This window comes from Typopeltis vanoorti, chromosome 21 (assembly GCF_054136105.1).
Source record: "Typopeltis vanoorti isolate ZY-2024b chromosome 21, IOZ_Tvanoo_1.0, whole genome shotgun sequence".
Lineage (NCBI taxonomy): Eukaryota > Metazoa > Arthropoda > Arachnida > Uropygi > Thelyphonidae > Typopeltis > Typopeltis vanoorti.
The window spans coordinates 60,808,257-60,830,960 of NC_143569.1; the positions used below are offsets into that span (position 1 = coordinate 60,808,257).

At 34.2% G+C, this 22,704-nt stretch overlaps 1 protein-coding gene across 1 annotated transcript in view; it reads left to right on the forward strand.

Annotated features, from left to right (window-relative positions):
• The first annotated feature begins 2,689 nt into the window (after positions 1-2,689).
• LOC150094895 (uncharacterized) overlaps positions 2,690-22,704 on the forward strand; it is a 53,683-nt gene continuing 33,668 nt past the window's right edge. Inside the window, exon 1 of the mRNA XM_090411326.1 lies at positions 2,690-3,257. Within this exon, the coding sequence (XP_090267452.1) occupies positions 2,798-3,257 (460 nt within the window). The 5' untranslated portion in view covers positions 2,690-2,797. The remainder of the gene's footprint in view (positions 3,258-22,704) is intronic.

Here is a 22,704-nt window from a genome sequence, read left to right on the forward strand (position 1 = left end):
ACAGACATCTACTGCTGTCCAGTCTTCACAACATGCAATGCACCCATGCTCTTTTATTGAGATGCTATTTACCCACTAGAAACGCACAGAAAAAGGATCATCTCTCTCTCTCTCTCTCTCTCTCTCTCTCTCTCTCTCTCTCTCTCAGTTGAATCTAAAACAGAAAACTGGCAAAAGTTTTCTAATAGAATAAAAAACAAACAAACTAAAAAGCAAAATTCTAATACCAAATCGAAAAATGATGGCCTTCAGCAGTCCAAAGCATCTAAATCTCCATCCGACTATGAACCTAATTTACAATTCATATCGTCCGGCACCTTTTTTTCTCTGCTATCTACCGCAACAGGAAAATATATCATTCCCTGACACCATTCCGTATGGTACATGTACGGACAATACAGTATACAACATCATTCCTCCATTCATAGCAGTATCTACATTCCTAGACAGCATTCTTTGCATATGTGTGAGCATGCTGGATGATCAACAGCCTAATACTAGGTACAAAATACTAAATCAGCTTAAAGAATTATATTAATGTTGTTATCAGAGATGTATGAGTATTACAATCAATCACTGATAACAGCGGTAACACGAACTTAAACTGTTCACACAGAAATACAGCCACTAGCTGAACCTCAGTAGGCATTTAACCTTCAGCTGAAACAGTAGCAACAAGTTTATTATCTAGCGTGAAAGGAATATCACTCTAGAGAATATTCTATCCCCACGTCTCACTCAGATGGTGCATTGTCAGATCCCTACCATTCTGGGATTATGGGACCACGGTGAATAGATAGGCATTATCAAATCTACTATTCAGATGATCATGCCAAGATCACATCTGAAGCTGAACTTTGACAATTATAGTGCATTAGTGCTTATAACTGCCAAGAAGACCAGATATTTCTTGTAATCTGGTAATATTGCAGTAATACTCCAAAAATGTATCAGTTTTACACAAATTACACCAATATTTTCAGCATAAGGAATCCTTCACCATCTCAGCAAAACACAACGTTACTGGAATCTACCTTACTAGAGTGGAGCATTCACATCTGATGCTAACATCGCACAATGTCGGACAATACCCACCACACTCCTTCTATGCTACAAAAATTACCGAATTTATGGGGGATAGTACTTGGAGAATCGCATTCTCTGCGATCCAATAGGGACCTTTTGGGCAGTCTACATGTAGCGTTTTATAAACAAACTGGAGACCAAATTTACAGTTTTTATACTCAAAAGAAGAATACATCATCCACACAACCAAGAAAATTTCCAATCTGCAACTATCTCTTCGTCACTGTGAAAACAGTAACATAAAATTTGAAAATGTTTTGTAAATGACTGACATGTCTGTGTTGATAGCCAGCAACCGATCAGTAGATCAGAATAATAAAAGGCACTGGATAGTCGAATTTAATAGAATAATGAAATAAAGATTAAGACCAATATTATTATTAGATGTAATAAATTATAATAGGAATCCAAGCTATTCGTAATATTTTTCAGATATTTCTACAGAAAAAAACATGTTTAAGAAATACAATATATTCTATTAAGAAATAGGATGTGATATTCTACTAACAAACAAGAAAATATTATATTAACATTAAAATTAAGAATTATTAACAATTATTGATAATTATTATATTAACAACTATTATATTATCCTATTAATAAATACGATGTTAACAAAGGTTTATATATTAGCAAATAGGATACTATTCCATTAACAAATATTAATATTCTACGCATACAAATAGGATAAATTTCTGTTTAGCAAAGGCTAATATTTTATTAACAAAGGGATAATATTCTATCGATAAAAACTAATTCTATTAAAATATTAATTTTGGTTAATCAACTAGATAATATGCAATTAATGAAGGCTAATATTCTGTTAGCAAAAGACTAACATTCTATTATCAAACATGATAATATTCTGTTAACAAATAGGATAATGTTCTAATAACGAAGGCTAACGTGACGGTTCTTTATAAGAATCGTTTCAGATTAATTAATGTATTTTGTGTTGAGTAAGCGATTAACTCAGTTAAGACAAAAGCAAGATCTTTTGTTACAAGGATCGTTTATTTGACACTTGTACACATCCGGTTCCATTAGCACCCACAATTCCGTTCGCCAGGAGATGACCAGTGTTCTATGTGTTTCTTACGGTACGGGAATCGCATTTATCCTTTGATTACAGCGTTCATCCAAGGACGTGGCCTCTTTCGCACTTGCAAAATAAAGTGGGTCACCGAGTAGCTACCGCGGTATATGTAATGCGTGTTCAGTTTAAACCGCCTTGCATTCCATAATGGTTTCCTTGATCCTAAATAGGAAGTGGAAAAGTGTGTTTTTTTCTTTCTCTCTCTCTCTCTCTGTCTTTCTCTTCTTCTCAAAGGTTCTCCGTGCCCTTGAGGAGAAGCCTTCAGTCATTTCACAACCACGTGTTTCCAGTTCGTACTTGTTTTATTTCATGTACGAGTGTTTTTGGCGGCAAAACGAACGCCCATTCCCGAGCGATATTACTCCCTCCGTCATGTGTGGTGTGTCCACAACACTCTGGCGCTATTGGATGATGTCGAGGACAAGCGGATCGTACGCTTGCGTCATAGGAGATATGCGTATATAGCTGGTGTAACGACAAGACGATTTCGTCATTACGAAAAAAGCCCCTGTCGTCAAGAGTGTTACGGAGCGAACCCCGAAGACCGCTGTTTCGTAGAAATTATCGAACGTTCTTGTTGTTTTTTTCCCCTTATTTTTTTTTAAGTGACAAGTAATGAACATTTCTAGTCAATCGATAGTTCCTCGTCTGAAGGAAAACGCGTTCGTAGACGCTACGTTTAGGCCGCTCAATTGTCGTAAGTCTAAGATGGATATCAAAGTCTGTCTGTTTGGTCCAGTCGATCACGTGCAAACGGAGAGGTTTCTGAGGGAGCAGAACGCCGTGCTCGACAGGGAAGCCATGGAGAAATACAACTTCGACTTTCGAAACGAGATCCCTCTTCCCGGAGACTGGGAATGGGAGGCAGTTGGTCCTAACGATGCTAACATACCGCCTGTATACGGCTCTATGTGTTCCGCAGTAAAGGAAGCAGTCTCACAGACTTCTAACCGTTTCTCGGTAAGCGGTGAATCGAGGCCGACTGTAATCGTGAATTCCGAAGATAGCACTTGTCATGGCGACAGATGCAGTACTCCCAGTGAAGGACAGAACGCAGATCAACGAGTTATGACAGGTGAGTTGCACTTCTCGTATCAATTACGAAAACAAAGTCGTCCGTCTATTTTTTTTTCTTTCTTATTACTTTAAAAAAAAACAATAATTGGAAATCGTCACCAATTAAAATTATATTTATTGATAGTAACTGCATATTAATTTAAAATTGTTAACTTTTATTTAAATTATTCAACTTATCGGTTATCATGCAGGGTATTTTATATAGATAATAATAACCTTAAAATATTGCTGGTAATTTCATTTACCATTAATACTGATAAAATTTTTCATTTTTAGGTTATTACCCTATCAAATACAATAATTCACTACACTTTGCAATACAAGCATTATTATTATTATTATTATTATTATTATTATTATTATTATTATTATTATTATTATTATTATTTAGCTATATCTTAATATCCCGATTTTTCCTCCTCAAAACGGACGAATAAATTTTCCAGTGACTAGGTTAATTATAAATTGCATAACAGGTTATAAATAGGCTGTATGTGGGTCGAAATGACCATGAGGCTCACTGATAAAATTAATTGTAAAAAAGCAAGACTGAAATGTTTTTATTTTTTATATCATCCACATACTTGTTTATCTCTTTCCATTAAAATTTTTAGGTCTTATTTCTTCTTTTGTCAAACTAATTTCGTGAATGTAAACATGTATGAATACAAATATAAAATGTGCATGTATTGTAATACATGCACATTTTATATTTGTGTGTACACACAGTACGCTAACACAATGGTTACCAGTGCATCAAATAATAAATGTTCGAGAGAATAATGAAGTCATGTATTTTATTTTTACTTTTTTTTTCTTTCAAAATGCTTTACATTGTTCGCTAAGTATTTTATTAATTAATTCTGTGCTTTTTTTAATCTCAAATGAGAGAATTTCTAGAGGGAGGGGATCTAAAAGTTTTCAATAAATAAATTTTCTAATACCTTTTTTTTCTATTTCCCAAATGAAGTCTCTTTCAGTCCTAATTGACTTTTGGCAATCGGCAGGCACCCAATCGCCTCCCATAGTTGAGTTCATAGCTACCGATGATTTTGAAAATTTCGGAAAGAAATTTAGTCACATTTTCCACCATCTCGAGTTCCTAACTCCAACTGGTATTATTTGTCTAAACTAGTGTGAACTGTGTGATAGCCCTTTCTGAGTTACCGAATTAAAAAAACGAGTTTCTGGAAGAGGAGAAAACCCTATTAGTACCTGTGCTAAAAATTAACTAATTCTTGAACCGAATGAAAAAAACAAACAAACAAACAAACAAACTTAGAAATAGATCCTTTAGGGGAAGAACAGAATCAAACCTATCGCTTTCTGGAGATTTAGCATTAGAGAAGCCAATATGTTGCCACACGGTCACAAAAACGTTTTTCACTGCATAACAAATACGTTCATGGGATATATATATATATATATATATATATATATATATATATATATATATATATATATATATATATATATATATATATATATATATATATATATATATATATAGACAACAACTTGACATGGCAATGGTTGAGAAATGGAGCACTAAAGAAAGAAACAGAATCGGTATTTTTTTCAGCACAAGAACAGGCCATTAAAACCAACGTTATGAAGGAAAAAAAAACAAAAAAAAACAGTAAATGCAGTTGTGCAAAGAAAAGGAAGAAACGGTAGACCACATTATGAGTGGATACAGCAAAATTGTACAAATTGAGTACCGTAAAAGGGATGATAACGTAGGTAAGATAATTCACTGGCATTTATGTAAAACGTATCTAAAGACTATTGGAAGCATAAAGTTCACCAGAAAGTGGTTGAGAATGGAAAAGCTAATATACTCTGGGAACTCAAAATCCAGACTGACAAAAGCTTGGAATGTAATACACCCGATATCACAGTCGTTGAAGAAAGTGAAAACAAGGGTGTCAAGTTTATCGAAATATCAGTACCAGGAGATAGTCGGATTGACGACAAAGAAAATGATAAAATTACAAAATATCGCGATTTGCAAATCGAAGTTGAACGAATATGGCAAAAGAAAACGAAAGTTGTTCCCATAATAATAGGTGCTTTAGGCGCCATCCCTAAAACATTGAAAAAACATCTAGAAGCACTCGAGTTAGATGGATTAAAAATTGGGCAGCTGCAAAAGGCCGCCTTGTTCGGCACAGCTTTCATTTTCAGAAAGTATTTTCACAACTCATAGGGCTTGAATTAGTGGAATATAACCAGCCTTTTCTTAAGACTGAGGAAGCAAATCAAGCTTGGATGAATATTGTTTAATAAATTCATGTGTTTTATTTATTTATTTTCATGGAGTAAGCAGTTATAAGGCTTTTTTTATATTATATATTTTACCTGGGTCTCTTCTTTCTTTTGGGCTATCATTTGAGATTCTTTTAACAACTTTTGATATCACTGAAAACTAGACTTTGTATAGCATCAAGATTACATAATCAAACATGAACCCGTTGATTAGTTTTAATTTCCTCTTGAAGCTTTACAATGAATAAATTGCACTAAACAATGAAACAGGAAATTGCCAATGTTATTTGCTATCCATTGCAACTGCCAGTTCAATTCGAGCATTTCTTGATAATGTTCTGATCACGATTTTATGCTCAGAATGAGCGCATTTAAATTTTTCGTCTGTTTTTAGGGTCATATTATTTTAGTATAATATTTACATAGTGTATATTTATTATATAGATTTTTAAAAAATATTGCGGTTTTAGTCACCTTCAAAGTACATCATGTTTGAAGAATTTAGTTAAAATATAAAATTATATATAAAATTATTTCATACAACCCGTAAACAAGTTCGGTTAATTTTTTTTTTTTTTTTGGTTTTAAGGAATCAAAAACTAATGAACCTAAAGTTAAGAGTTTTTCAGTTTATATACAAAACAATAAAGAAATAAAATCACATATACAGAAATGGAGTATATTATAGTTCCATCCATATTTTATAGCTAAATATGGATAATTCAATAATATCCTCCATTTTAATATCTTATTTATGCGAAATTGAAGCCTTAAAGTTCTCTAGTTCAGTATTAGAAAAATACTGAAATAAATTATTAAATTACTACTATTAAATTATTTTCGCAAAAGTTAAAATGAAGGAAGAAGTATGAGATATGACAGACAGATGAATAGTTAAATTTAAACCCTCCTTACAATACGTTTTCCTTTAGTATGATATGGGTAATTTAGTATATACATCTCATCTAATATGTAAATTTAGCCTCTAGATCGATAGTTTATCAAAAAAATGAAGGTGCTGAATAATTTTGTTGTACTGAATAAAAAAATATTTTCAATTAGGAATTATATAGCAACATACTTTAATTATTTCTTCAATTTAAATATTATTTACATTTTTTTAAAGTAGGAAACTGTGTCTGAAAAAAATGACACCTTTTGTTTTCTTATATGTTAATTTTAAATAAGAAATGTTGCCATACTTATTAAATGTGCTGTTTTTTTCGCATTTCACTGTGTTAAATAACTGATAATTTGTTATTATGTTGTTATATTTAAATTTAAGCTTCAGGTAGTTCAAAATGCATGTATAGAAATAGAAACACTGTCAACCCCAGCATTAAGTTTGGTATTGGCGTCCATTAGAATATAGAATATAGAAACTTCTTGTATTGAACGAACTGCAAACGTTTTTCAGTATAAATGTGCCACATATCTTATGTCAATAATTTTTTTTTTACGATTTGATAATTTTTCTTCTAATAGCAAAATTAAATCTGAAGGCAGTTTTTTATTTTTTGTTCTATATCAAACGTAAAGAGTGTTTCTTTTTTAGTCTATACAATTTAAAATAAGAAAATAGTATAAGATTCCAAGGATCGATTATTCTAGATTTAATATTGATAGTTAAAACTACAATAACTAATTCTAATTAATAATGATAGATTATTTGAAAATAAAATTAATTAGGGAGCTATGCGTGGAGAGAAAAATAACATTCAGAAATATCTAAATGTCTGTCATAAACAATATGGAGTCAGTGTTATAATTAGGTATTACACAATTGTTTTCAAAAATAAAAATAAATAAATAATCATTTTAATTAAACATAAAATTCAGCTGAACGCATCTTCTTTATTTATATTACACATTTATGTAATTTCATTTAATATATTCAATAGTTCCTTTATTTTAAAATCATTTTAATCAAAATTAGGTATAAAATGTAAATTTATTTGTTTAAATGTTATTTATAAATCTATATTTCAATGGAAAGAGAGAATAATGGAGGAATGTAAGCAGATTGTTTACGTGTTTATCAGTAGGACTTGAAAGATTAATATCTGTCATGTTACTGTAAATTGAAACAAACAGCAAGATTTAGTGAAGATTATAATGCACCCCCCCCCCTTCTTTGCTTTGGTAACTCCGCATATGCAATTTGCACCACTGACCTTGCTTGCAATATTATCATGCTAAAACTCAGAACTGCATATAAATAAATTTGTTGGTTGTTAAGATCGCAACTAAAACGTCAACCTTAGTTCTTAAAATAACTGGGAGATGGACTGAATCCTTGACTATTTATCCCGTCATCTGAATGCAGAAAATCTGTGTGGATGGGGTGTTATTGAGCTAAAAGCTCTAGTCATGGCTGGGTAACGACAATAGCAGAGCCTCAGTTGAAACTTCGTTGGCTACATCATTGTTATTCGTTCCCCTGTACCAAAAACGTCAACCGCCCTATCAGTTTTCATTACAAATTTTCTCCATTTAAAAAAACAAAAAGTATATCACAATTTCTTATTAAAAATCACCAAAGAAAATATCGTTTTTAATTTAATTTTTATATTAATATTTTTAATTTTGCATTATACATTCTTTAATACAAATTTCCAAGAATTCTATTTTCCAACTAAACAGAATGACTCCACATTTATTTTCATGTTATTTTTTTCAACTTGTAGGCGCTTTTGTGAACTGAGTTGTCAATCTGTCAAAAGCGCGACTACATTTTGATGACGTCACTCCACTATGATTATCTTAAAAGCTCACAGGGATTTCTAAGAATTACGAAATTTTATGTGCGCTTGCGATAATCATAATTAATAGACTTTAAGTTTATCATTCTGGAAGCTCGCGCGGGATATTTCCTGGAGCGTCACAAGTCTGCTTTTACGAAGTGAAGCGAAATCGAGCCCTGGAATCACTGCTTAGCGGTAACATGACTCCTACTGATTATTTTCCCGCCAAAAGTTGTTTTGGCGGGTAGGTACGTTGCCAACTAACTACGTCATGGTCGCTCTCTGCTCTAGACGCTGAAAACACTCCTCAAGGTATGATTACGATTTAATAACACTTGGGGGTTTAGATGAAATACGATTGCTTCGTATTGAAGTGTAATATTTAGCCAAAGCATTACGTAATGCATTTTGTAATATATAAACAAATATTTTACACAGTTTTGCTAGCTTTATGCTTGTCTATGAAAAATAATTGTTTTTAATTTGAATGGTTTCGTAATAATGTTTTTATTAATTTTATTTATTTTTTTGATGAACTGATTTAGAAAGAAAAAAAAGAAGGAAACAATACTAGATTTTTCAAGGTTTTCAGATTCTGAGTCTGTGTAATTAGAACTTTTTTGTTGTTAATCTTGTTCTAAATGGATCGTCTTTACGCAATGTCAAGACAGTCGTGAAGAGTTACCTCATAATTTATTCCCAAGTAGTAGAAAAAGTTATTGCTAACCATATGCAATTCATAGACCTCATATGGACCTAAGTTGCCTTTTCATTAGTTCTAAATCCAAAATTATAGAGCTGTGCTTCTCATATCATAGTTCACAAATAAAATATTCACAAATAAAACCCTCAAAGAGGGCAATCAGCTTAATAGACGAACCTTTGAGGGTTCGTCTATTAAGCTGATTGCCCTCTTTTGAATATCACCAGGAATTCTTAGAGAGATACAACGCAACTAGCTTGTCCATATTAATAAATAGCAAGTGCTGTTTTAGAGCAGGAAGATATAAGGAATCGTATATTATCTAAAGAAAAAAAAAACTGGTTTTAATTGTTCCAGTTATAGGTGTTTTAGAGTGTCCTTTCCTAGGAATCCGTCGAGTGCTCCTGTTATTAATCTGGATTGAAGCCATTGCAAAAACCTTTTGAAACAAACAAACAACAACAACAACAAAAAAAAAGAACCAAGGGAAGATAAAGGATTTTTGTGCCCTTTGGGCTTGTGCAGTTGTACAAAATCCACATGTTTACTGTCTTGTGATTATTAGATTTTCTTGAGAGAAAATTACTTTAAATAATCTACTTATATTTTATAATAAATTAATAGCTGAGTTGAAGAATATCCTATAGTTATACTACTGGACTTTGACAGAATACGATTACATGAACAAGACAGCTAAGAGCTGGGAATAAGCTGGTAACATGGATACCCGGTAACTGAGTTGGGTTGTTAAAGCTATAGGTCCCGATTGTTTTTCTCGCTTTTTGCGGGCTGGAAAACCTGCGTTTGAAGGGAGGGAACCCTGAAACTTTCTGTATGTATGAGCTTGAACGTGAGTAAGGGATGTACAATACAAGAACAGAGTAAAAAAGAATAAAAAAAAAAAGACAGCAATCTATCCTTCTATTTGATTTGTATATTAACAATATTGTCGATTGAAAGGGAATGAATATACATTTGTTTCTTGATTACGAAGAGAGTGATTAAGAAATAACTCTGAGACTGATAGAAATGGAGTATTAATTTGATCAGATATAAATAGACAAACAGAATAACATAAACAGAGTAGTAGTTTAGCAAAGGAGGATGGATCTCATTGTAATGTCGACAAGTGTAAGGCTCTTCATTTTGAACAGAACTGGGTGCAGGATTTACGAGGGTGGTCTGAAAAAAGTTCTCTGCCTAACAATGAAAAAACGAATTTATAATTTCAAAATTATTTTTATTTTTCAACATGATCTCCCTTAAGACTAACATTTGTTCCAGCGATGCTCCAGCGCCATTATTCCGTCACTGTAGTGGTTTTCAGTAAGATCTGTAAAATACCCCTCTCAGCTGCAATCACCTCTTGATTCGAAGAAAAACGCTGAACAGCGAGAAAGAGTTTTAGTTTTGGGAAGAGACTGAAGTCAGAGGGAGCCAAATCCGGGGAATAGGGTGGATGTTCCAACAATTCATAGTGCAGATCCTTTAATTTTCCCATTGCCAAAACACCTTTGTGGGCAGGTGCATTGTCTTGATGAAAGATGATTTTTTCTTCTGCAAACCGGGTCTTTTCTTGCGAATTTTTTCGCCTGGTCTGGTTAAAAGATCGGAATAATACTCCCCGGTTATTGTTTTACCCTTTTCAAGATAATTAATAAACAAAATGCCTTTAGCATCCCAAAACACCGATGCCATGACTTTTCCTGATGATGGAACCGACTTTGTCTTCTTTGGCGCTGAACAACCGGCTTCTGTCCACTGTTTTGACTGCTGTTTGGATTCTGGTGTGTAACGGTGAATCCAAGTCTCATCCATAGTAATAAATCGACGCACCAAATCAGTTTTATTCTTGTTAAAACACTCCAATCATTGTTCAAAGATTTTCATGCGAGTGCGTTTTTGATGTGCTGTGAGCAAGCCCAGCACCCATCTTGTGCAAAGCTTTTTCGTTGCAAAATATATCCAACACGTTTTTTTGAGTCTCAGCAATTTCACGCAGTTTGACTCGCTGGTCATCCAATATCATATCGCGCATTTGATCAATGATTTCTGGTATTGTTACACTTTTTTGCTTCAAGGCTGGTACGGCCACGTTTAAACTCGGCAGCCCATTTCTGAATTGTCGAAAACGAAGGTGAAGAGTGCCCATAAACGTTTATGAATTTCTTTCGGCGTTAAACCTTCTTTTACAAAAATTGTATAACCGCACGATGCTCAATTTTATCCATTTCAAGGGGTATAGGCAACACTTTTGCTTCAGACAGCTGTATAAAACAAACTACTTGGTAGAATGACTTGCAATTTCACATGGATGCCTATGACAGATGTACCAACTTAAAAAAAAAAAAATCTTGTCGATAGTGTTGCCATCTATGGTCGAGGCCGAGAACTTTTCAAACCACCCTCGCACTTTAGGAGGATCTGGCTGAGCAAAGGTGATGAAAACGATCTTTTCAATAAAGAAAGTTATTAAATGACTAGTATGAATAAATAATTTATTATTCCTCTATTAATCTCATGATCTGACCTCACTTGAACCTGTGTGTGGAGGTATGGTCATCTAGATTGAAGGGAGATTTTTTAAAATAAAAACAGTGGAGAGAGAGAGAGAGAGCATTGTAGGTAACCAAGGTGATATCAGGATTATGGTTTGTTGTAGACGAACTGAGCTAGTCTTGTCTTAAGCTTTTTCACGAACCCCCTATGGTCCTATGTCCGTAGATACGTGTCTATGTTCACGGGGCCTGTTTGCTTGTTCTGAGGGACGAAAAATCCGAGTTTGCAGCTGAAAAAAACCTCTACCTTCAGTAATGGCATCTCTGTTTATTAATAGAAAAATGAAGTATATGTTGCAAAGTTTTGTAATATAGATTATCTCCCCCCCCCATCAACATGTTTTTATCTTTTAAATCTTTTGCAATAAGCATATCATAGAGATATACGATTTTACCAGGAAGATTTTTAGATCTTCCGTCAACTCCTTTGATCACAAAGGCCTGATTCGATTTCAATCGCAGCATAATAAAAAAGTCATTCGTGTACAGGAGAAAGAACGTGGGAGAAAATGCAGAGCTTTGGGATATTCCGACACTGATAGGGAAATCTGAAGAGAGGAACCTATCCATCATTACACGTACTAAGAGGAAAATAGCTATCCATTTGTAAAGGGGTGTGGAAACAGGCCATAAGATGGCCTGTTTCTATCAAATCTCATAAGTTTGAATATGTTGACAAAAAGGTTTGTCGAAAACCTTGCTTTGTCTTATATCCAAACAAAGGCTGGTAATGTTGGGCAGAAGATCTGCTGTGGATCGAGAATGTTAGAATCCATATTGATGATCGATGATCATTTGGGGCCTCCGGGTGATGAAATAATTGGCTAGATAATTATTCATTATTTTCAAGGAAAAAAAAAACACGTAAATACGATATTGGACGAGATTCTGGAATATAACCAGGGATGATATGATCAGAACCAGAGATCTTGTTTGTACCTAACCTGTTCGGTTTGCTAATCTTTCTGGCAAAAGACCAGAGGATGCAGTGAACTGTTTTTGGTATACAGTGAATTGTAGTGAAAAATATTTTTAGCTAATTCAGAAGTGAATTGGCTTAAAGATGGAAACGTGTAGTTTTGCATTTGTTAACAATCTACTACTGTTTCGAGCTTTAGTAAAAGCAAAAAAGGAAGCAGAATATTTAAATAAAATCCAGTTGAGAAGTGTTTGATTCTTATTTTGGACAATTAATGTAAGTACTTACTGTAGAAGCCTTCAGTACATTAGATTGAGAATGAGATTTTAAAGTGAAATGAAAGCAAAGATGGCTGCCAATATAAATTACTTCAGAGACTATAAATTGGTATATATTATCTGATATACCAGTGCGCATGCGAGTAGGTGTAAGATTACTTGGAACAGCAATTAGGTGGAAGATGAATGTTATCGTCTACTGTGAGACTATCTACCGCTTATTGGAGGCTTGAAGTGGCTTGAAAACCCTACATGGTTGGTCTCTAGACCAGAGTTTTCGAACTACGTAAAAAATGAATAATAATATAAAAACAAAAAATAAGTCAATAAATAAAAATAAGAAAAATTCCCTAGCTTCCCCATGGTACGAATCTACACACACCGCTCACTGGATTAGAAACTCCATGCAGAGACGTAAGCGTCACTTCCGAAGCGTATATACAAAATACATGGTCGGTCATGCGTCACTGCGTGCTCTAGACAACAATATAAGAGTGCTGCTGGTTAGTAATCGTTAATAGTGTTGATCACAATAGGAAAAACAGAGTCTTTCGGAGTTCACAAGAAAGATCATTTGGACTTATTGTGGATGCCCGTCTGGCCTGAATCACGATTTCGAAAACAGCAAAGCTGATTTTCAAAAGGTGAGCTATCCTGGATGTTTAATGAGTGGAAAAATAACCTACATGGTAACTGTGGTTTCAAGACAGTCTGTCAGAAACGAGATCGCCATCGTCTTAGAAGGCCCGTGTACTGACAAACAGAAGTTCCTTTGAGCAGGAGCTGACCGAAGCGTTGACCAATGCTCAACTCACCGAACTATGCGCCGGGAATTGAAGAGGATCGGCATTGCCATTCACATGCTTATACAGAAACCACTGATTTCTGCCAAGAACTGGACACTGGAAAAAAATCATGAAGTCCGACGAGTCACGGTACACCTTGTTTTGTACTAACAGTAGGCAGAGGGTTTGGCCGGAGCCGCATGAATCAACGAGCCCATCTTGCCTTGTAAACACAACTCAAGGTTCTAGAGGTGGTGTCATGTTCTCTTGGTACAAAATCCTGATATTGCTGGAAGATCGGATGTCCTCCAAGGAATATATGATCATTATTAACTAATCAAATCCATCCTGAGGTGGACTTTTTATCCAGCAGTTGACGGCTGTTTCATGGACGACGATGTTACTGTCCATCGCGCCAGAATTCTTCAGCAGTGGTTCAGCGAGCATCTTCTTTAGCCACCACAAACCCGGATCTGAATTCTGTTGAGAATGTATGGAACATATTAGAAAAACCTCTCCAGGAACAAAGTTCTTTTCTGTCAAAGTATATACATATATACTATCTGAGTTAAAGGACTGTTTGTGAATGCTTGATATGTTGTAGACGTAAATGCAAAGCATCACTTTGTGGAATCTATGTCAAACCGCATAATGTAATTCCAGCTAAAGCAGGCTCAGCACAGTATAAAATAAACGTTTCTAATTCAGTGGCCGGAATGTGTACTGGGTTTACAAAACCCTTTCTTTATCTCTGTCTGCAGTATTCGACCGTTTAGAAAATTCACTCCAGGTTGAACTTAAGGACATCGAAGGAAATTAAAAATTTCAGAAAATAAATTGGTTGAATAGAGATTTTTAGCCAAGAGAAGATTCTTAGTTATACGCTCTCAACATAAATTGCAGAACTGACCAATGCATAAAAAAATAGTCAAAGTATGCAATTATGCTTTATATGTATAAAGTATAGATCATAATATGTTTTTAGTTGTTCAAAACGTTCTATTAAGGAATACATTGCAACGTCTAGAAGTGTATAAAGCACATTCACTCTAAATTTATCATCTGGCGATTGTCGCGGTTCGTCATGATGCTCGTAGTCAAATTGTCTTGTCTTCTTTTATCATCGAACTTCCGTACCAGTTTTAAATTCTTGTTCTCCATCCACCTCTTCACTCAGTTCTTTTGCCGTTTTTAGCACTTTTTTAAAATTTGTATTTTTAGCACTTTTTTAAAATTTGTATCTAATCGATACTCTTGTAAGAATATATGTAAGTTTGAATGAATCAATCCATAATTGACCCCGTCAGCCATTTTGTTTTTACTTTGCTGCAAAATTGCTTTTATATATTTTATATGAAATGTTATAAAAAGGTTATTGTTATTATGATCAAAAATATTTTAATATATTATTTAATAATTTTAAATATTAAATAATAATAGAATTATAATTAAATATCCCGTGTAATTATATAGAGATAATTTTTTTTTACTTATTTTATAGGTGTTTTTCACACCAAAACACATATTCTTCATTGGCATTGCATGCTGCGCCCCCACATGGAAATTATGTGAAGTAGAATAAAATTCATAATTTTTGTCTTTTGCTAATTTGTTGGAGGAGTTCGCCTGTGAAATATGCGTGTAGAATTTTGTCACTGTGTATATATAACTCAATAGGATAATAATAATAACAATAATGAAACGTTCGTTTTCTCTATTCTCTATAAAGACATTTACTCTTCTGTCATCAAATCCATTTCTTCCACCTTCACGCTAGTGGGCCTATTAAGTAGCTTTGAGTATCCTCCCGGCCAAGGCGTGGATACCATCTAATAAGTTAGAATAAGCCACCCAGATGAGTCAAAAGTTTTGCTGAGGTGTGCGGGTCTGATACATCTGACAGAGGTAAGGCTAGGAAATGTTATCATGTAGATGAGCCTCGTCGCCCAGTGTGACGCATTGTGTCTGTTGTCGTCGTACCGAAGTATTCAAAATTGATAACAGTCGAGGACAAAATTCCCGACTTATTTAATAATTTGTCTGTCCATGGTACTAATGCACAAATTTGCACCCTATCGTGAATGAAGTTGGTTCCGGTCTAAGACATAAACCTTTAATAAGGACTTTTCAATTGAAAGTGAGTTCACTAGTTTTCTACGGAGGTGGAAGAGCTTTCCATCCCAGAAATTAGTGGTTTTCATCCCACAAAATACGCAAACTCTCCAGAAGAACCATAAGGGGGTGCAGGGTTACGGATGATCAATCCACTCATTATTATGTACGTGAACAACTTTTTTAAGTTTGAAAAATCAAAATATTGCATTACTGTATACTTTTTACATCCGTTTTTCGAAAATTTGATTTGCTAACTTTAGTTTTATAAAACACGTATTTATTTTTAAACTTTTTGTTTTCAAATAACCTAATTTCATGAACAACGAATTCTTGATAATTTGAATATTATTATATTCAAAATTACTTTATTCACTTCTGCTAATAATGATGGTCAAGTCGTTGCTATCATTATTAATCAAAGACAAATCTAAGAGTTTTTTTTTTATTATTATTTTTGTAATTGATGTAATCTCAAACAGGACACCCTGTTCAATCTATCAACATGCTAATACACAGATAAATGGACAAAAAAACTAAGAAGAAAGGGGAAAGAAAGCAATAGAGGATTGAAAGAGAAGAATAAAAAATGTTTCTTGAGTTAGGAACTGAACTGTAAAAGGATGGTTGCTGATTGCATCGTATCAGATTTACAGGAAGTTGGAGACTTATGATCAATCTAGTTGCTCTTTCTTGCAGTGAGATAAAATACTTTTGGGAAGCTCTTTGGGACATTATCCTAATAGCAATAACAGAATTCTATGATTGAATGGCCTTTACGCATTGTAAAGTTAATAATAAAGTAATAACATATTATTTCTTCCCACACACTAACAGTATGTTAAATCATATAAAATTACAAAATATTTCCATTTGACTTGGGATCAGGCTACGATGGGGTTAAATAATCTCGCAGAAGGCTTCACTAAATTTTAGAGTTTGTCAGCACTCGCTCATGCTAAAAGCGGAGTGGAAAAAAAAATTCTACTTCTTGGAAGTTAGAAGGCGATACTGATGCAACTTATATTTTGTTTTCTTCTTAAACTTTTAAAACTACTTTAAAAACTATAAAACCTTAAAACATACCTTTAATATTTCTCTGCCATAATGTTATAAGTATTTCATCACATAAGAATTTCAGGTTTTACTGCACTTGAATACTTTCTAAAATCTTTACGTGTGAAGCTATAAGTCGGTTATATCATTTATGTTGACGATGCTCTGCAGCAAGTCCATGAATCTTTTTTATCCATTTTCCACACGTACGTTTTGCAAGGTCGCTGTATTCCATACATTCTCCATCACAGCTGTACACGCAGTAAAATAGTTGATTGCCTGTGTACGTCATCAAAAATTACAAAGGCAAAAAAAAGACCAAGCAAATTACAGCAGCATTTCACTGTAATACGACTATACTTTCTAATTATCATTGTATTGTTCTTATTGAAATTTCCATATTTAAGTTAATATTCATAACTTTTACTATCTGCAAAACTTTATGACTAATTAATGATCCCCCCCACCACCAACCAAATGACGCGGTTTTTTCTATCTATATATACGAAACCGTCTGTTTTGCATTACTGATTATAGACAAATACCATAGAATATCAGGATAAAGTTAATAGTTACTCCATATTTCAAAGACTTTCAACATCCTGTCTTCGGAGAAGTTCTATAATAACTCATATGTTTCTTTTGGGAAGTAAAGTCCTTATAGTCCTTATAAGGACTGGCTTAAAGGGGCGAAGCAAGAATGCTTTTCATTTTCCCCGTTATCTGTAGAGGACAGTGTAGGGATAAGGTGTTATTGAGCTATTAAATTAAAGCTCTGATCATGGCAGGAGGGTAACGGCAATAGCCGAGCCTCAGTTAGAACTTCACTGGCTACAGCATTGCCATCCTTTACCCTCCAAGAGTATTGGATTGAATGAATCAATCACCGCATCTCACGGTCGATTGTGATTCTTTTGGGAAGTAAATTATAAAATAATGAAATTTTATAATTTACTTATTATTTCGTTATTATTCTATACAAAATAATAACGAAAAATAAGAGTCGTAGGACTTCATTTTGGGAATGTAAAATAATAAAAATAGGGGACATTAAAGATCCAATCTTATTTCAAAGCCAAATATGTACAAAATCTTTGAGTTTCGAAAAAAGTTGACAGAAATTTGAACCCGCATGGCTGCTTCGTTGATAATTACTATTCCCCCCCGACTGAGAGTTCACTTATGAAAAATACAACTCTCGGACATAGGATTGCTTTGGTATTGAATGTGAGTTCTTGTCCTCTTAAGATTTCTGCCAGGTCTCTGAGAACCAAGCAGTTCGAGAACAGCTGTCAGACCAGTGAAACCTTTTTTAAAAGGCCTGTATATGGAAGTCTGTGCATGCTAAGGCAACTCCGATGCGGAGGATGTATTCACATAAGTTTTCTGATTATTTTTTTTCGAAAATGTCAAACTTCCTCAAATTTTCAAACTTTCATACATTCGGTTTCACAATAATTTTGGATCTTTATTACTCCAATTTTATTAATACTGTTAATTGCTAAGTTAGAGCTTTTTAAGTTAATTTCCTCGTAATCAAGCACTGCTTTTTTGTCGCCATGGTTCCGTATCTTTTGGTTGGCAAGATCAGTGTGAGGAAAGACAGCCTGTTTACAAAAACTGGTATAATTTAAGCTACTGATTTCTTCATATGATTAAATGATCAAATTTTAGTTATTCTCCAACTAAATCATGACGAATGCTCCTTTAATTGTCCTAGCCAGTACTAGAAACACCAACTGTATAATTTTGGGGGGGAGATGGACTGACTCCTTGACTCTTTATCCTTTCATCTGATTGAAGAAAATGGGTGGATGGAGTGTTATTGAGCTACAAGCTCTGGTTATGGCTAAGTAACGGCAATAGCCGAGTGTCAGGTAAAACTTCACTGGCTGCAGCATTGCCATCCGTTACCTTGGAAATCTATATTAGCTCAAATGTATAATTTTTTTTTGCTAGATGGGTGAAACAATAATGCTTTTCATATTTCCGTTATCTGTAGAAGAAAATTTATGGATAGGGTAATATAGAGACATAAGCTCTGATCATGGCAGGAGGGTAACAGCAATAGCCGAGCCTCAGTTAAAACTTCATTGGCTACAGCGTTACCATCGGTTACCCTCCCTGGGTACCCATTTTAGTCTCCTCGTAAGACATGCATGGGATGCAGTGGGGCATTCTTATCCCGTCCACCACACGGGGTAACTGTATGTATATGTATGATTCCTTATAGTCCTTACAAGGACTGGCTTAAAGGGGCGAAGCAAGAATGCTTTTCATCTTCCCCGTTATCTGTAGACGATAGTGTAGGGAAGGTGTTATTGAGCTATTAAAGCTCTGATCATGGCAGGGGGTAACAGCAATAGCTGAGCCTCATTTAGAACTTCATTGGCTACAGCATTGCCATCCATTATCCTCCAAGGATATTATTAATCACCGCATCTCACGGTCCATCCTTTCTTAAAGTTCTTAAAAGAACTGGGAGATGGACTGAGTCCTTAACTCTTTATCTCGTCATCTGAATGAAGACAATTTGTGTGGATGGGGTGTTATTGAGCTAAAAGCTCTAGTCATGGCTGGGTAACGGCAATATCCGAGCCTCAGTTAAAACTTCATTGGCTATAGCATTGCCATTCGTTACCCTGGAAGTCCCAAAAAGGACTCTCACCCTCCAAACCGGTCGATTTAGTCCTTATAAGGACTTGCTTAAAGGGGCGAAGCAAGAATGCTTTTCATATTCTCCGTTGTCTGTAGAGGACAATGTAAGGATAATGTGTTATTAAGCTATAAAGCTCTGATCATGGCAAGAGGGTAACAGCAATAGCCGAGCCTCAGTTAGAACTTTGGCTACAGCATTGCCATCCATTACCCTCGAAGGGCATTAAATCACCGCATCTCACCAATTTACACACCCGCTCGATTTTAAAGTTCTTAAAAGAACTGGGCGATGGACTGAGTCCTTGACTCTTTATCCTGTCATCTGAATGAAGAAAATCTGTGTGGATGGGGTGTTATTGAGCTAAAAGCTCTAGTCATGGCTAGGTAACGGCAATAGCCGAGCCTCAGTTAAAACTTCATTGGCTACAGCATTGCCATTTGTTATGTTACCCTGGAAGTCTTAAAAAGGACTTTTAATCACTTGATCCCCGGTCGATTTGATGAAGAAAATTAAACGAATAAGTATTATATATAAAATTACAAATGGTGTATTAATATATTTAATTATATTTTAAATAAAAATAATCTATAGAAACTGTTTTTATTCAATTTATGTTATAATACTCATATTTGATAATTGTACTTTTGGTTTACTTTTTGTTTTGATATGGATTTTGCAAAAAAAAAAAAAAAATGTTGAAAAATGGTAGATGGTCCTTGATGTATGAATATAATACTATTCATATATTTCTGAAGAGATCAGTGAGATAATGTTTGGTCTCTTTAGCACAAGCGGAATGAGTGTGTAGGATTTGTGATCACGCAGACTACATCGGTCGGAAGTCCGCTGTGGTGGACTTTTTTTTTTTTGTGTGTGTGTGTGTGTATTCATAAAACTCAACATTGTTAACTTCCTATTTGTAAGTTTATGAGTTTTTAAAATATTTAAAAAAAACTATAAAATTTTTAAAGTTAAAACATAACTTTACAAAACGGCCGATTTAATTTTAATTATTATTATTTTTTAGTTGCTGATGTTACGGAAATAGTTACTTTATTCACTTCTGAAATATTGTTCAGTTTTTTTCCTGTCAAAAATCACCCAAGATTGCAATATTAGCCTACATTATTTGGTTGCAATATTCCGTTTATCGTATTCTAGCTTGGAACCAGTCATTTCTCTAAAAATAAAATGAGAGTAATAATAATCTCTTCAAAATAGCAGCAGTTTCTTAAAAATGAAGCAATTTTTCTTTCTTTTTTTTAAATTGTTCTTAATACACCATGATATTTTAAACTTCATGTTATAGTATTATAGATATCTACAAAGCTGTTTTTCCTTTATTAATTGTTTGGCGTTTATGAATGAATTCACAGGAAAAATATTTTCATTTCGAAATTTCCAAATTTGGAACAACTCTTTTTTTTTTTTTTTTTACCAACTTACCATTTTCAGAAAGATATTTGGCGAGTTTGCTACTCGGAGACATTAAAAGAAAAGGATAGTTTACTTTCAGCTCGTCAGTATTTTGCAACACTATTATTGACCTTGCGTGTCCTTTATAAGTACAAAGGACTAACGCCCTCTAGTGGGCAGCAGCTGATAGCGACACCCATGTTTGTGGTGTCAGTATTATAGACGAATTGCCATGAGTCATGAAGGTGTTTATACTAAAATTGTGTCCAGTATTTAATAAAAAAGTGCCATCCCACGAATGAAGAACGATCAGGAGAATATTCGAGTAGTTATTATTATTATTATTATTTCTTCACATGTATATATATTTGATTAGCTACAGGTGAAATGTTAAATATATTGATGGATTTTACATTGTCCTCTAAAATTATGACTTAAATCTGATGAATAATAATGAAATAATAATACTTAACACGTGCTCATTTTTATGTGAATGTGATAAGGGCTGATGAAGATGGTTATGAAGTCATCTTTTATGATCTCTTGCAGTTGATAGTGTCAGAGTCAGTAAAGAGCTTGATAAAATGTTATTTTTGTTTCTGATATCTCCTTCAACAGCTCGTAGAACTTTTATGCCTGGATTAAGAACCATACGCTTGAAGGACTCGTGTTGTCATGGAGACTAATAATTCACGCACTATGACAAAACTAAAATGCAATCGGCACAAAGTGGTTATCTAGGGAATTCTGTGTATAGACTTTCAAATCCAGAGATTATTGTAACTGTATGTCAAACAATGACATTAAAGATACAGGGATTGAAGGTTCTTTGATAACCATTCTCGTGTTGGTCTGCAGCTAGAATACGTCTCCTTTTGTCCATACTTGAGAGTCAGTACTTTACACACCTAAGTCAACATAGTCGATAAGGGCTTAAGAGAAAAAAAATGAAAAGAAATAAATAATAGATAAAAAGGTGATGGCTGAATCCACACTGAGGGCCTCTTCTTACGGGAGATACAATATAAGAGCTTTCTAAAATACTTGTTCTCACTGTCTGTTTTTGTAATTTGAAGAACATCTCTGCAATGCTATTCTTAAGGTGCTTTACAGCAGTGTTTCACAGTTTGTTTTCAAGCATGTAATCACATTATTTTTGTTTATAATGTATGCAACCAACTTTGTATATTTTTTGTGTATCAGAAAAAAAATATATAAAGGAGTTTTTTTTTTTTTTTAAGTAGAATTCTAAGAGATGGCAGATCATTGTTCCAGTACCGTGATCGTATGTGCATTCGAACTAATCACCTCTGCAGTCTTGGCATAGAATACAATGAATAGGATTAGGCAAATTCCTTCATTTGTGTAACTGGAAAAGCTAAATAAATGGATATACAATTGAAAGAAATGCTCTGACGATCCCATACATTCTGGAGGTTTCGTGAAAAATCAGGTACACACAGTTGTTAGTTTTTATCCCTCGCGATTTCAACCATAATACATGAAAGTCGTTCCAGTTTTGTGAACATGTTTTACACTACCGAATGGCTACTGTTTTCTGTCTTCATCCTAAACTCGTCACCTTTTTACAATCTCATAATGTGCAGTACGATAACACACACACACACACACACACGGATCCAGCCGTTTCTTTATTATAGAGGTACCTATGTTTTTTTTTTTTTTTTTGTTTATTGATAGCAATTCCCCAAACTGAAGGTTATGAACCTATACTAGGGCAACTGTAATGTGTGGACAAGGGGTTAAGAAATAAAAAAAACCTGTTGATATGCTTTTTAACGAATTAGAGGTGGTTATCATGAGGGAAACTGTGAAGGCTGTTCTTGAGCACAAAGATAGAAGATATAAAACATAAGGATGAGAAGTTGGTTGGTATATTTAGAACTGGACAGTGAAAGAATGTTGACTAGCAGTTTCTTGCGTGTT